General features: G+C 40.5%; 1 protein-coding gene across 1 annotated transcript in view; it reads left to right on the top strand.

Annotated features, from left to right (window-relative positions):
- The window catches only part of THSD7A (thrombospondin type 1 domain containing 7A), a 341657-nt gene that overhangs the window by 277174 nt on the left and 47147 nt on the right, over positions 1–17336 (top strand). The window contains exons 14-15 of the mRNA XM_063123528.1: positions 1649–1843; positions 6851–7114. Of these exons, the coding sequence (XP_062979598.1) occupies positions 1649–1843; positions 6851–7114 (459 nt within the window). The remainder of the gene's footprint in view (positions 1–1648; positions 1844–6850; positions 7115–17336) is intronic.

Raw genomic sequence — 17336 nt, 5'->3', positions numbered from 1 at the left:
ACACAGAAGCGTCTATTCACACACACACACACACACACACACACACACACACACACCCCACTCTTCTCTTCTCAAGTGCTTTCAAACAAGGGGAAAGTGTGTTTTGTTGTCAACGCTCTGCTTCCTGCTTCTCTTCCACATTTGAAACGAGCTGAATTACCATGTAGCCTTAATTTTAAACCTTCCAGCTCATACAGTTCAATGGGACATCGCCATCTAGTGGATGTTTTATAGAGCAACTTTGAGTGCACATGGCAGGAAATCCTGACATTTCAGAAGAATCGGGTTTTCCAAGGTTTATTTATAAACAGATTAACTGGGAAAGGAGTGGGAGATGTGCAGGAGGTTCATGACATTGTCAAAATGACCCGTAAACTTCCGTGAGTGGCCAGTCACGAGCACGCTATAAATCACTCATTTAAAGATGCTCCTCTTCTCTCTCTCTCTCTCTCTCTCTCTCTCTCTCTCTCTCTCTCTCTCTCACACACACACACACACACACACACACACACACACACACAGAATATTTGCAGGTCAGAAACAATTTATTTTATGGCATTAAATGTATTGTAAGGGCTACTTTTAACAAGCCATTTATAGCATCCTCATGACTGGCCATTCATGGAAAAGTTTGTGGGTTATTTTGACGACGACGTGAGCTTCCTGCAAATCTCCTGCTCCTTCCTTTGATTATTCTGCTTGAAAATAAACCTTGGAAAACCCAATTCTTCTGAAATAGCCTGATTCTTCCTGCCATGTGCAGTCAAAGTCGCTCTACAAAACACCCACTAGAGGGCATTGTCCCATTAAACCATATTAGCCGGGAACTATTAAATTACAGACCAGGTGGTCGCTGCTCGCCTCCCATGTAATTCAGATCACTTCAAATGCGGAAGAGAAGCAGGAAGCAAAGCGACAGTAAGCAAACATGGTTTCCCTTAATGTAGAGACATTCTCTATCTCGGAAGAGAAAAGACACTTTTAAAGAAAGCCTAATCTTTTGCTCTATGGGTATATATTTCTATTTTAAAAATTCTTATTTGGTCTCTTTCATTACAAGCTGCTTTATGGCATTATTGTTTGAAAGAAGATCTTTTGAGCTGTGTGAAGGTTTAATATAATGTTCAGGCTACAAAGTATTTCCAAATATATATTCCTTCCTATTTTTCCATGGAGGAAACATCCTTTTCAAGGGGAGTTTTCACTTCCTTTCAAATTGTTTAAGGTGGGAAGGAACATAATTATAGCATATTTAGAATTAGGGGGGAAATCAATTCATATCCCAGTAAATCCATTATTTATGGGGTTAGTAATTTAACAGGGCAGTTAAATTATATAGTAAAATGAATAATAATAATAGTTGGCATTATTCCTTCCTTCATAGAATGGCTTGCATTGTATTTCTATGCTGCATTGTTTGTGTCTATTGCTGATATGAATTACAAGTGCGATATGCAGTGTTTTCCATTTTTAAAATTTGAAAACAAATCCATGGTGCCAGAGATTCCAAGGGGAACAATATTATTATTCATGAACACATTGCCTGGTGGGCTAATCAAAAGTGGGTGACCCGAGTTAGCTGTTACATTGTCTAAGTAACACAAGACTTAAGAACTAGTTAACATTTCTTTTCCTTTTCTGCTTCCAGCTATTACTTGCCGCAAACAAGATGGTGGACAGGCTGACATCCGCGAATGCCTTAAGTATGCAGGCTCCTTACCATCTTTAACACAACTCTGTCAGATCCCATGCCAAGATGACTGTCAATTTACAAGCTGGTCAAAGTTCTCTTCTTGCAATGGGGACTGTGGAGCAGTTAGGACGAGGAAGCGCTTTCTTATTGGTAAGAGGTGGAAGATACCAAGAGGAACGTCTGCACTGACGTTGTTATTGGTAATAGTGGTGGTGGTGATGATAAATTTACTCATACTAGAATCTCCAAAATGACAGTCAGTCCAGTCCCAATCTTGTCTACTCAGAAGTAAGTCTCATTGAGTTCAGGGGGATTTAGGCCTAATCTACACCAAGCAGGATATTGTACTATGAAAGCAATATGAAAGCAGTAGTATATGTAGGGTGACCATATGAAAAGGAGGACAGGGCTCCTGTATCTTTAACAGTTGTGTTGAAAAGGGAATTTCAGGAGGTGTATTTATATGCATGCAGGACCTGGTGAAATTCCCTCTTCATCACAACAGTTAAAGCTGCAGGAGCCCTGCCCTCTTTTGTATCTGGTGATGCTAGGTAGGGCTCCTGTAGCTTTAACTGTTGTGATGAAGAGGGAATTTCACCAGGTCCTGCATGCATAACAAAGACACCTGCTGCAATTCCCTTTTCAATACAACTGTTAAAGATACAAGAGCCCTGTCCTCCTTTTCATATGGTCACCGTAGGCTTGTTGCCCAAGGTTATGGATTTTGCTAAATGACCCATGTGGAAAGATCTGTAAAATCAAATGTTTGTACTTTAGAAGAATTGGAGACAGAAAGCTCTGGCGTGGGCTGGTCCATGAAGTCACGAAGAGTCAGAAATGACTGAACAAATAAACAACAACAAAAGATAGATAGATAGATAGATAGATAGATAGATAGATTTGTTCCAGATCTATACTGCCTGCCATTCTAGGCAATCATGAGATATCTACCTGAGAACCTTTTCCAAGATCTCATGGACAGAAATGTGAACATTTGACAGTAGATATCAGTGAACTTGCAAATAATCTCTACTTCATCTTGTTCAGCCCAAATATACACACCATTCTATAAAAAAAAAAAACTATGTCAAAGTTTTCCCTTAGAAAACTCCAAATGTTCTAGGAGGAGCTGTGGTCTTCCATTATCATTTATTATAAAAATGCCTTTGTTACCACCAGCCCCAGAAAGATTTTATGTTCCATCTGCCACGTGCATGTAGATCATCGTTAGAAGTAAATGCTTGCAATCTGCCAGGCCTCAGTAACAGAAGGGTTGGATATGATTACAAGATAGTTTTCATGACAATGGTTTTATTTGAACTTTTAACATTTGTGAGAAATTTCACAACTAGTATTTCAAGTTTAGTAGGTAAGAAGTATGTTTGCTGGCAGGAGGAGAACTTCAGAAACAAAGTTAAATAGCTTGGGATCCAATCCGCTCTATGCTCTGGCTGCTTTAAGCCAAATTGTCAGAGGGATTTTAGTAGCCTGTGTGCAGGACTGCTGCATAAAAGAACAAGTGAAAACCTTGGCATTGAGCCAGTAGGTAGCCCTCCTCTATTGTGAATGGACCCCTTTGAGTGTCGTAGACTTAGAGACATTCTCATAATTAGACACAGGATTTATATGCCTATTCATAATCTTGATAATTGGCTGATAATTTGAGTATATTTCATCTCAGCAAACTCTACCTAATCCAAATCACAGAACTAAAGAAATGTGACAAATGAAATATTTCTGCCTGACACAGAATCCTGTATAACTCAAAAGCTTGCTTATTTCCACTGAAATAGAAGTAGGTCCAATAAAAGCTGTGCATTACCTCCTTTGGATCTCTTCCTTTTGGGGGTCCAGTAATTATTCATGAGCAGTTGGGAAGCTCCTACTTTAATCAAAACAAAACAAAATATCCATACTATATCGACTATCTCTGTTCTATGCTGGTAAATACTTTAATGACCTATGGTTTCCGAGACACATCGTACAACATCTCATAAAAATTGTATATTTCTAAGTAAAGGAAAACATTTGCAACATCCACTTATGTTGCCACTCAAATGGTGGTGGTGGGGGGAAAGGTAGACACTGATTTCAGATTTAGATTTAGCTAAGAAAAGTTTCAAATAATGGTGCCTTTTAAAGACAGCTTTTTGCCAGGACTACTTAAAGCTATTCAAATAATGAAAGCCAGTAGACAACAATGATTACAGTTCTGTATTTAGTTGCTAATATGGGAGTTTCACTGATTTATATGAGACTTAAAAACAGGCACAAAGGAAGAGAATGTTGAATATCCAATTAAGACAAAAAGAGGTAAATAGTCAAGACAACTGGACTTCCTTAGCCAATGAAGACATTTAACACACAGCAAAGTGAATCTAATAAAATAATTTTAATTTATTTACTGTGCAATCCAAAATGGGGGAAGTTGGTGTGAAATAATGGATCTGCCCCATCAGAAACCCTATTGGCTCATGCAAGGCAGGATTGATAAGGGCTGGTTGTTCATTTGTTTCTCTTCTTCAGTTGTCCGGATTTCTCTCTCTGCTTTCCACTGGGTACAACAGGAGGGAATATTCTTACACCAGCTGGAGGCTGGCGTGGATAAGGGGGCTGATCTTAAGGGTGGGGGCTTATGGGTATCCAAGACTGTCTTTGCTCCACCCTCCTCCACTTTGCCCCCCCCCCTTGACAATTTCCTGTGGGACCACCACCAGCAGTACATTTACACCTGAAGACCTCTCCATGGGCATAGGGCAGCTCTCTACAAAAGTGGAGGAGCACGCTACCTAATCCTAACCCCTTCCAATGAGATAGATCTTGGAAGTAGGATTGCCCTGTTATTCTTTTATTTATTTCTATCTCTTCCACTTTTCTTCAGCCACAGAACTCAAAACAACTAACAGCATACAAATAAATCATCAGGGCAATGTATTTATTTCTTTAGGGTGCAATCCTATGCATGTTTTGAAAGAAAAACAAAACCCTACAACTCCGAGCATGCTCCAGCCATCCATGCTGGGAGTTATAGGTGTGTGTTTTTTCTGTCGAAATATGCATAGGATTGTGTCCTTACATGATTTATATGCTTCCCTATTACAAATGTTCTCTGGTCAGCTTACAGCAGCCCTTCCGAACCTGGTGCCTAGCAGATTACTTGGACTACAGTTCCCACCTGCCCCAGCCACTGGGCATGTTGGCTGAGGATGATGGGAGTAGTAGTTGCATTATATGTTGTCCCATCATATGTTATCTCATATGTATTCCATCAAATATACAATAAAAGCAACAAATCAAAACACAACAATAAAATCAAAGTCATTTAATACAGAGAACAACCACAAAACGTACAGAGCCAGATCAATTAAAACAGAGAACAGAGAGATAAAAATCCCAGCAATATTAAAACCATCACTTAGTTAAAAAATACAAAAGGTCTTTGACTGCTGCCAAAGAGTCATTACAGTAAGCTCCAGGCTGGCTTCTCTGGGGAAGGCATTCCAACAATTGGGAAAGCCATTTTTCTTGTGGTCACCTGCCATTCCTCACTGGGCAGGGACACCTCAAGGAAAGACCTCAGATGATGATCTTAAGGTTCAGGTAGACATATCAAAGCTAATATCAAAACATTATGAGATACTATAATAATACTATCAGCAGTTGGAATGGAAAAAAGTGGTGAAGAGAATTCAGATTATCAGCATCAAGAAAAGTAATTTAGGGCACAATCCTATGCACGTTTAGACAGAAAAAAAATCCTACAACTCCCAGCATGCCCCAGCCAACACCAACAGCACAATGTTGTAATATCATGGAAATAACAAAGGATGGATGTATATAAATCCTGTTCAGCGATTCATCTGAACATTTGAAGGCTAACATTGGGGATCAGGCATGTCTTTTTGTCTGTAGTGTAGTCTGGTGGAGTGTTTGGTTCAAAATCTCTGCATCACACAACTGAGCACTGTATTCCGTTTATAATCTGTGCTCCAGGTTTGCATTAAAGTCTGTGTCTGTTCACATCTCACACATTTACTGAAGACCAGTGAATCCTTTTAGGGCATAAACTATCTATGCATGTTTTACAGAAAAAAGTCCTGGCTTGGTGTTGTAGGACTTTTTTCCCTGTCTAAACATGTATAGGATTGTGCTCTTAAAAATCTAATGATAATGATTTGGAGATTAGTAATGCAATGTAATTGAGAGTATGGGTGGTTAACTTGTGTCTTCCAGATGTTTTTGGCATAAATTACCATCATTCTTCACCATTGGCTATGCTGGCTAGGGATGATGGTAGTCATAGGTCAAAACATCTGGTGGGCCACAAGTTACCCATTATTTAGAATTACCACTGCAAAAAATGTCCCCCACTCTGGCACAGAATAAAACATTAAAAAGAATGAAACATTAAAAATATTCACAATAATACCTAAGGTAGGTCCATAGGTAGGCATATTGCAGTTTATGATAGAGTGGCAAGTAGGCCATATTGCACCACACCTAAGATTTACAGAACTTTAACATTTTTACTCATAAGTAAATTTCATTGGTTTGGATTCCAAGTTTGTCATACTTTGAATCCAAGCCATACAGCATATGGCTCCCTCCTGCAACCAGTCAATAGATATAGTATCCAAAGTGGGCCAAGTTATTTCGGCCAAGTTACAAGCAACTTTTTCTGGAAGCAAAAATGCAACAATAATTTAAATAATTAAGAATTCACTTCCCTTTCACAACACCCCACATCAGCTGCTGAGGACTCTGTGCAATTATAGGGCTCGCCCTGCTACATACACCATTGCAAAAAAACACAACAACCATTGCCTTCCATTTGTAACATGCCTAAATTTATGAGCAAATCGTAATTGTTAGGCCCTTCAGTTCATGAGTACTTCTAAACAGGAAATCTGGAGTTGGATCCATGTTTAATCCCTTGAGGATGAAGGACAATTTATAGATTTTAAAAATAAATAATGTGATTAAGTGAGGAAATTGTGCTTGTGCCTGGTCTAAAATATCCCTCTTTGAAAGCTTGGTGCTTATATAATCTTAAAAAGCTTTAGGGGACTATTTAGAATTTTTTGATGAAATAATTTACCTGCCTTTGTGCCCAATGACAGAGATCACACTTTCGGAAACTCTTTGTACTCCCTTCAGGAAAAAGTAAGAAGAGGGAGAAATGCAAAAATCCTCAGCTGAATCCACTGATGGAGACCCAGTTCTGCCCTTGTGACAACTATAATGCCCAGCCTGTGGGGAACTGGTCAGACTGTATTTTACCGGAGGGCAAGGTGGATGCACTACTGGGAATGAAAGTGCAAGGAGACATCAAAGAGTGTGGGCAAGGCTACCGCTACCAAGCCATGGCTTGCTATGATCAAAACAGCAGGCTCGTTGAAACAGCACGATGCAACAGTCATGGTATTTAAAATTCTTCTTCTTCTTGGTCAAAGGTGTTGGATAATTTTTGTATATTGTGGAGGCACAATATATCAAAAGAATTTGGGGAGGGGAAGTCTTGCTGAGATCTATGCTTTGAAAAACATGTTATTGCCTCAGGGAGGTGTTCAGAGCCAATGCATGCTAAGGAAACTCTCTGCAAGCAAGTACAGCGCCTTGCCTTCCTCAGTTATTTTTACAGGAAGGTTGTGTGTGTGTGTGTGTGTGTGTGTGTGTGTGTGTGTGTGTGTGTGTGTGTGTGTGTATGTGCTTATACCAGAATTGGTCAGAAGAGACCTATTGAAACCACTGGGACGTACTTATTTTGTTTCATTTTGTTATTATATTTCTATACCGCCCAACAGCCAAAGATCTCTGGGCAGTTCACAACAATTAACAAATTAGTCATGACGGCCCCATTGATTTCTATAGGTCTATTTTGACTAAATCTGGATCCAACTCCTGAAACTACATGAAAACCCTACTCCTCCTATTCAACCCCAGTGGTAGTAGAAAAGCATCACCCCCATCAGGAATAGTAGAAAAAGATTTAAATGTCTTAAAGAAATAAATGGAATGTTTTTCAGTGATTACTTTACCAAATGGTACAGGAGAGAGAAAAACAGGAGGTATGGACTGATGCAGCTTTTGGTAGAAGTATTTACTAGCTAGTGTGGTTTAGTGGCTAGAGTATTGGACTGAAAGTTGGGAGATCCGGGTTCTAATCTCCAGTTGGCTGTGGAAGCTCACTGGGTGACTTTGGGACAGTCACAGACCCTCAGCCCAAGCTACCTCACAGGGTTGTTCTTGAGAGGATAAACAGAGAGGAGAATAATGTATGGTAATGTGTTCCTTGGAGGAAAAAAGGCGGGATATAACTGTAATAAGAATAATAAATAAATAGGCATACTGTCTGTTTCTGGTCTAGTACTCCATTGAATAGCCCATGGAGAGTACTCATTGGGAGTGCGCTTGCTGGCCTTGCCCATAACCTACATGCATTCCAGTGTTCCATTTGCATGGAGGCTATATGCATGCTACTGATTTCAATACATATAGCCATTTGTATGCGTTACCTTCCATTTCCAGAGTCCGAGATTGTGGGTGCGGGACCCTATGCATGTTTTGTATATTTGAAGAGGGCAGTATCCAACAGCGCCATTTCGCAAACTCAAATAGAGGTCATTGAGTTCTCCTGAATTTTTCCGTTGTGCAAGCGGTTGCTCATTATGCTTGCGCAACTGGATGTCCAAGCAGTTGCACAACAAGTTGCACAAGAGTTATGTGCAATGAGTTGCACAACAGGTTGCACAATCATAATTCACAACTGCTTGCACAACCATAACTTTAGTTGGATTCTTCTCTTGTGCATAGTTCAAAATTTGCAGTAAAAGAATGACACGGAGATTGCCCATAATCTCCACACAGATAGGCATGATCCTAGTCAACACCCCCCCCCCCTCCATGCCATAATATTCTTCCAAATAAGTGAGTAAGTAAGGCTTATGGCTTCCTTCTTCTACAATGCTGGGATGTTTAGGGTCACATTTGAAGAGCTAGGCATAACAAGTGAACCATGCTTGCTATTATTCCTGTTATACATAACAAGTCTCTGTCTACGAGCCTCCAAACAAATTTCACAGGTTTGTGTGAGTGATTGTTTTTATTGGGGTTTTTTTTAAAAAAAATCACCAATCTGTTAATTAGAGCTATAATCAGACCTTGACAAATCTAAATTTAGAAGGAAGTGTTTCCAAACATATTTAAAAAGCGGTGAGTTGAGAAACCTTAGTCTGTGGGAAACGTAAGACAATACAAGAGCTTGAGTCCAACAGAAGCAAGAGGGGCCCAGTGCCGTTCAACAGAGCTTTGAAGGATCACTCTTTGTGTGAAGAGCTATGAAAATCATCTGTTCAGCAACATAGGGCATGTCTACACCATGCTTATATCCCGGGGTAGTCCTTGGATCATCCCTGTGCATCCACATGATGCACAGGGGATCCTGGCGGCAACCTGGGACTAACAAGGACTTCCTGCAGGATATCAGGAACTGTGGAAAACCTGACTTTCCCACAGTTCCAGAACCATCCCAAGGACCGTGGGTCATGTGGCCACTGCTCCCGGATTTTCCTGTCCTCCCTGCAAGTAGCGGGGACCATAAAATGGGCATGGAGCTGCATGGTGGCAATCCGTGCCCATCGGGGGTGGGGAGCAGGGTCATTTTTTTCTTTCTTACCTTTGGCGCTGGAGCACGAGTGCGCTACTCCCGTTGTTTTCTTTTTAAAAAATTGGCGTCCTTCCAGAACATTGTGCGGCCTTCTAGACACCCAGGGAGGATCACGGAAGCCAGTAAGTCTGCGATCCTCCCCCTATACCCTTGTGGTGTAGACATGCCCACAGAGTAGCTAGAGCATGGGGCAACAGGCTGATGGAATTTCTATCTTGTAGTGTCGCCAGGGAAACCTTATTGTGTAGGAGGGAGTCCAAATTTCTTGTCACAAGAACGGAACACAGTATAGGAGAAATTAACCTTTGTAATTTTGTTTGTTTGTTTGTTCCAGCTCTGAAATGAGCAAAGTCCTGATTCTGAGTCACAGATGACTGGGTGAGACTTGGTCTTGCACAGATGTCCCTGACCTTAACTGATATCATCTATTATGATAATAAATGTAGCTCACAAGAGAAGCAGGATTAATCCTGTGTGCCGTTGGGATATAAAGTTTCCTTTGACAGCAGCAAGATTTGGGATACTGGCATTAATATACAAAGATGGCTGCTTCTGCATTGACTTTACTATAGACTAGCCTTCGCCAGTGTAGTATTCTGCAGATGTCTTGGACTACAACTCTCATCACCCCCAATCATTGCCCATTCTGGCTGGAGGTGATCAGAGTTGTAATCTAAAACATCTGGGAGTGCCTCCAGGATATGGCTTCTGTAAGAAGAAGGGCTTTGCTCATGGAAGGACCCTCATCGTCATTTTGGGAGATGCTCTTCCCCCTTAAACCACAGCTCACCCCATTCAGCAGGGTCTCCTAATTCACTATTTAGCATTTTCAGGGGGTTGGAGGAGGTGCAGGCAGGAAGTCCTCTTCCAGTACTTACTGACCCCATTTAGAGGCCACCCTATAATGAAGTTCTCAGCTCACAACAAGGTATAAAACAATTTGAAAAAAATTCAAATTGTGAACCGCCCAGAGAGCTCTGGCTATTGGGCAGTATAGAAATGTAATAAATAAATAAATAAATAAATAATAAATAATAAAATACAGCATAGCCACAGAGACTAAAAACAGTTTAAATGGCCTTGGAAAATGAAAAGTTCTTCACCTGGCACTGAAACAATGTCCTGGTAGATACCAGGTGAGCCTGGGGGAGATATTGGATAGTTTTGCACCTTGGGTAGCTCCTTTAGAGTTTTGACTGGAACCCAGAGTGGATGCAACGCCCCACTGCCATCGGAGACACCAGCTTCTACTGCTAGCACTTCTCCTTCATAGTCGCCTGCAGCACCTTGCTCAGCCGACAGCACTCACAAAAGGTCCTCTAAAGATCTCAGAATCTGGGTAGGACCCTGCGGACCCTGTCCCAAGCCATGAAGGGCCTTAAAGATCAAAACCAGCACCTTGAATTGGAAATGGACTGGGAGCCCTTGAAGATGGTGAAGCACTGGGAGGGGTTCATATCACCCACTTGCAATTAGTAGTCTCACAAGCCTATACTGGACAACTGGTGTTTTGAAGGCATCTCCATATACAATGTATTGCAGTAATCTAAATGGGAGGTTATATGGCGATGTCGAAGCTGGCATATCCACCCCAAGCTGATAACACTCTCTCCAGGCTACTTGTGCCTCCGGTACCAAAGATGGATCAATAAGCACCTCCAAACTATGAACCTGATCATTTAGGGGAGTGTGATGTCCTCTACGAAGAGGTTGAACCTCTACAAATCTCTTGCAATTTGGTGTTTTTTTAAAAAATGTTTTTCTCCCTTTTAATTTTATTTCCTAAAGGCACCAAATGAAATAAAATGTAACCGCCATCCTGGATGTCTCAAAAGAGACACCAAATAACACAGTGTATATTCCAAATTCTCATTAATCTTTGTTTATATGTCTTTAGCATTTTTTTTAATGTTTTCCCATCTGTAGCTGCTTATACAAGCCTGGGGTTTATTTTGGTTAAAAAGAAGAAAAGATTTCTAACAAATATGGAAGTGAATACTAGAGATAATACATCTCCTGCATAACATTCTGTCAGCCCTTTTATTTTTTAATGGCCTGGGAAAATAAAAAGGTCTACACCTGGCACTGAAATGTTAAAAACAACATATTATTACATAATATTTCATTTCAGTTTGTAAATAAATCAAATGTGAGCATATGATTTTTAAAAAAACTATTAATAATTTACAGTTTTGGGGTGGCAACGTTGACATTCTGTTAAACACACACATACACACACACACACACACACACACACACACACACACACACACATATATATAATCAGGTGATATTCCATCAGGCAGCAATCCTTTAGACATTTACCCGAAAGAAAGTCCCACTGAACTCACTGGGACTTACTTTTGAGTAGACATCCAGAGGATCGCTCTGTAAATCACTTAATCTCCATGGATCGCAGGTATCCACCCTGTAAAATATAGGTAATCATTGTCAGTTCGCCTCTAAACATGCTCTGGAAACCTGTGCATGCACAATGCAACAGAAAAGTTCAAATATCTTCTATAATGTGCATGGTAATGACAATATTCTGGCTTGTAAAATCTATTCAGAACACCCCGCAGTTCCTTCCCATTGTCTGAAAGCAATTGATGGCAGAACCTCCTTTGCCACTAATTCAGGACTATGCTATATAATAGGACCATTGAGGATTATGACCATTTCCCCCTACCTTGTTCAGCACTCTGATGCAACAGAGAGATTTAACATTTTTATATAGGTCATAATGCACTTCTTAATTCATGTCAGTTTATTTTTAAGACCTCAGGCCCAGTCAACCAGTCCAGGATGGCTTGTCTGCTGCCTTATTAGTGTGAGATTATTTTCCCCTTTAGCATTAATTAAATGAGATACATTGATTTGTGCTGACTCTACAACACTCTGTGTGGTTGCAAGGCTTAGGCAGGGGATTAGAGGGGAAGATCTGTGCATCGGCGAATGTTTTGAGAACAGCTGTTGGGAGTATCCATGTGAAGTGCTGAATTTCTTATTTAATTGCTCGTGTGTCTGATAATAAACTCTCAGATGCTATAAAAGAGTCCGTGTGGTTGCAGCCTTCACTTTATTATTTACTGCATACACTTTTATTGTCTTTTTACATACTCTACCCTGCAGCTATGTGATGCAAAAGCAAAGTAGAATGGAAATTCAGAAGAAAAGCACTTTTTAGCTTTCCTTTTGCCTTGTACCATATCTTATACAATATACACAATATTATTTCCAATGTCTCAACTGTATTATTTATTTTGTTGTTAGCCACTTCAAGTATTTAGAAAAGTGGGCTGTAAACAATCAAACAAACAAATAAAGAAAAACTAGCCCTAACAAAATGCTAGCACATTCTCATTCTCAGCATTATTATTGAAGGCTATGTTAAGCAATCTTGTGTTTCCATGCCTACAAAGCTATTAAGTGGTCAGCTCTGTTGAAGTTAATTGAACTACCTCCCTGAGAAGTGCACAGTAAACGTGTTAAATTTAGTATCCTAGAATGTACTGCTTTTCGATTTGTCCCTTTTTAAAATGTTCTTTCAAACAAACAGTGAAATCCATGAAGAATTAAGTCTTTTGATGGTTCTAGTACATCTTCAATTCCTTCATCATCATGCATTTGGTAGACCTGAGTTGTCAGGTTTGCCAAATCTGTATTGGCAGGGGATCTAAATCCATTTTGGACCTTCCCAAAAGACTCAGAAGTATGAGCTGATAGCACATAAGTTTATTAGTGGGAGAGGTGGGGGAAAATCATACTGTAGCATGAGAACAGCTGATCTCTGAATTCACCTTTAGGAGATATGCTATGTTCCTGCTCATATTTCTTGGCAAATAAATAAAAAAAAGGTTCCCTAATGACAAAGTGGAAAAACACATTCAGTTACTTGGTTGTAGTTTTCACTGAAACTATGGGGTTTTCTTTTATGTGCTTAGTATCAGGATATTAGGAAAAAATATGTAGTGTTATCTTATATGGGTTGGAAGGCATCATGATGGTGGGCTTGATAATTGAAAATGTTGATAAGACTATTTAGCAACAGTTTAAGTGAAGGGATGCTGTATTTGCTCACCTAGGGCTGACTGAGGCATCATTTAAACATTTTCATGCACAAGAAAGACTTGCTTGCCATTTTAGCCAATGTCACTATTTCTAATCTCGCATGACCCATGAGGTGTCCATTAGCATGAAAAACTAGGGAAGCTTCTCTTTGGTAAAGAAGGGGCCAAACTGCTGATGCAGAAGATCAATTGCTGTGTGCCATTGAAGCCTTGGAGGCTAATCCTGAAAACAAGATAAAAGACATGCCATAGTTCAATTCATCATTCCATGGGCTCTTGTGACATAGCCATGAATACAAATACTGTCAGGTGGATTGTAAATACCTTTGAAAGTCAAGGAAAATCAAGAGGTGGTGTCTTTCACTAAACTCTGGAAGATCCGATCTATGGAAGCTGTACTTGCATTGAGGAAAAGTTGTTGGACAATCAGAATTCTTTTTATAATGCATTGTTGCATAATTTCAAGCTTATATTTCTACAAATGTGTGGCAGTGGATATTGATTGCACTCATTCTTTTTGAAGTGGCTAAATCTTCTCAAAATGTGCCCAACTTTATAAATGTTGTCAGATTATATATGAATCAAAGCAGGGATATATATTTTACAGAGGAGAAGCTAAAGTTGCTCTCTCAATTTCTTATTTTTATTATTTGGAGATTTGCCTGTCTAATGGGTTTGGATTCTTATTATACACTTTTGTCCGTACCTAATTTTTGTGAAGGTCTACTCAAGAAACTGGTGATGGGGCAATCAACTTGTCTCCTCCAGATTTCGATTCAATCCAGCTTAATTGAGGGAGAGAATTATTATTAATGGCTAATAGTTCAATAAACAATGTATACAGTATTTCATAGTCACAGACAGTCGTTGCATGGGAGAAATATTTATTTGAGATGTTTCTTTGCAAGAGCTATTATGCCATATAAACTCTGAATACCTAGTGTGGTTATGGATGGGAGAGAAATACGTTCAGTTTGTTTTAATATAAATTTAGCACATTTTGCAGTTTTGGACCAATACGTGAGCCAAAATTCAGTTATTTATTGAAATTCATACTTCACTGAATTTTGCAATCGAGTTCTCCAATTGAAAAATGCATATAAAAATTCATGACTTTGTGGAAAATACAGCCAAATATGCATATATCGATGGAAGAAATGTTCAAATATGCATTATATTAGGACAATTGCTTAGGAAAAGGCATATAGTTGACAAAAAGCCATACAAATGCATGGATTAGTAGAAATTCCCACAAAAATGTGCATGAATTTTCATGCAAGTTTTGTTTAATTCTCAAAGTTCAGGATGAACCAAATTTAAGATTGGAAAAAGTAGGAACTGAGAGAATCTGAAATTGACAGATTTGTCCATCCCTAGGTGGCATACTCCCAAGGTTATACTAAGGCATGATAGGGCAGCCACATATATTTTATCCTTGTTTCCTATTTGTATAGAAAGTGAACATGCTTTAAATCAGGATTTCCTAACTCCCGGGCCACGGACTGGTCCCGGTCCGTGGCCTGTTAGGAACCCCCACCCCAGCGTACCTGGGCGCGGGGCACCATCTTATCTGCCCAGCCAAAGTGAAGCCAGGACGCTGGGGTGGGGTGGGGGCAGGGGGGGCTTCCCAAAACCATCTCCTCACCCCCCCCCAGTCCATGGAAAAATTGTCTTCGACGAAACCAGTCCTTGGTGCCAAAAAGGTTGGGGACTGCTGCTTTAAATGATAAGAAGAGCAAAAACTCACCATCCTTACCTGCCTTACCTCAGTGCATTCCATTGCTTTAAGATTTTTCTCTCAGACCAACTCACTTTCAGCGCACTTCCTGTCCTCTGCACTTGTTTTCAATTTAAAGAGTGCAATATAATGTGTGTGTGTGTGTGTGTGTGTGTGCGCGCGCACACACACACACACACAGAGAGACAGTTACTTGTTTGTATATCAAGAAAGACAGGTTAATGGCTGCCCCATCACACCTATTGTATTCTTGGCTACTCTAACCCATTTTCTTTTAATTGCAATAACTAGCACAACTTGTATTTTCAAGGACAAGTAGTTAAAGTTAGGCAATATATCATGAGGTATCACACATTCTTCTTTCAGTACCTGGCCATGGTTTTCATAAACAATTCTTTTCCCATTTTGTCCGCTTACTCATCTGGCACATTTCTTTTACATTGTATCTGAACCCCCTTTTAGTAATCTCTGTTTCATGATTGGAACACTCTCTAGGGTGTCATCATTACACTGTACATTTGCCCCCTCCCCAGCACTGGGCCTGTGCATCTCCCTGTGCATCTGTTCCTCCCATGGATGTACTTCTCTCCGAGTATTCTTTCCTGGCTGTCCTTCTGTGTCTCTCTTCGTTGTTTTTCTCTGTATATGTGCTGGCATCCATTTGTGCATGCCTATGTGTCATTAACCAGAAATATGGAGGAACATTTGGCCTGAACCTGTAAGAGGTGATGAATGGCTGGGTCAAGAGTGGGGACTGTTAATGTCAAAAGGTTAGAGTTAAGTGCTTTTTCCATTGCAATTAAGACTTAACCAATTTTGCAGATGTCCAGTTTCATCAAGTGACTCATTACATGATATTGTAAAAACAGGGGAGGCTGATAGCTTTGCACCTTGGATAGCTCTTTTAGAGTTCTGGCTGGTTCTGACTGAAACCTGGGGCAGATTCACCACCCCACGGAAATTGGAGCCACCAATTTGTGTAAAAAACATTTAGCAAAATGTTGTTTATGGTTCCTCAGCTTTTGAATGGGCATGGTAGTCTTTCTTACAGTGCAAGTCTATGCCTGCCTACTTAGAAGTCAGCCCCAGTGTTGTCTGCTTTGGAGTGTACCCTTAGTGTTTGTTACAGTCTATGATTGCATATCTTTTCATATGGGCATAAAAGATGGGAAGATAGTCTGCTATTTCTGCTAGGGAGGCAAGAATGGGGGAATATGTACTTAGGAACAATTTAATAGCTTTCTAAGAGTATAGCAAACTGTATTCACTGATTAGGGAGAGCATACAAAGTAAGCTATGCATGTATTTATCTCTACCTATAAAGCGGAAAGTATGTGTGTGTCATGTATGTCCAGAAATGTTTATCAACTTCCAGATGAGTTAGAAACTTGAAATTTGGCATGCTGATAGGTCTGGCTGTACAATGTAGCAGAAAAATCTAAAAACCCAAAATTCGGGTTGGTTGGTTGGTTGGTTAAGTATTTTTTAAAGAATTTAATAAAAACCAAGGCTGATGCCTATAAGTCCCAGCATACCTTGGGCAGAACTCTCAGCATGTCTTGGGTGGGAAGCCAGACTTACTGGCCTTTGGCTGTCATTGTGAGTGCATGGGTGGGTTGCCACTGTGTGCCTTTCACGGCCCCAAACCCTAAGGCTGGTCTCGAGCAGTCAACCCAATTCCACATAAATGGGCTGTATCCATTTGCGGTGCCTTCTCCTGCCCTCTGTGTGGTTTTAAAATCATCACTAGATAACAACAGTGTGAATTTGAGGGGCGAACATGGTCAAAGGCACTCCATTCTGATATCGCTGTTTTCTTAGTATCTGATGGAAGTAAGTGTGCAGCCTTCGCCCTTAAGAGGGAAACAGGAAGGAGAGGCACTCTGCACATGCCCAGAAACAGACCTGACAAGGGGGCAAGTGCCCGGCCTGGCCCCAGCCCTTCAGTACAGGCTCCTGATGGAGCACTTGGTGGGTGAGAAGTGCAGGCTAAGGCAGTCCCAGCAGGATTGGCCAGAGCTGGGCATGTCCACTGACAGCCACTTACCTCTCCCCTTGGCAAAGCTACTGCTCAATGCTCTATTGAGGAGCAGCATCAGCAACAAGAGGATGTCTCAAAGGATGTGGGCAACTGTGGGCTGCCAAAGGCATGCTGGGAGGTGTAGTACT

Source organism: Elgaria multicarinata, chromosome 1, assembly GCF_023053635.1.
Source record: "Elgaria multicarinata webbii isolate HBS135686 ecotype San Diego chromosome 1, rElgMul1.1.pri, whole genome shotgun sequence".
Classification (NCBI taxonomy): domain Eukaryota; kingdom Metazoa; phylum Chordata; class Lepidosauria; order Squamata; family Anguidae; genus Elgaria; species Elgaria multicarinata.
Note: the sequence above shows the minus strand (reverse complement) of the source record. Positions and strands in the feature narration are given on the sequence as shown.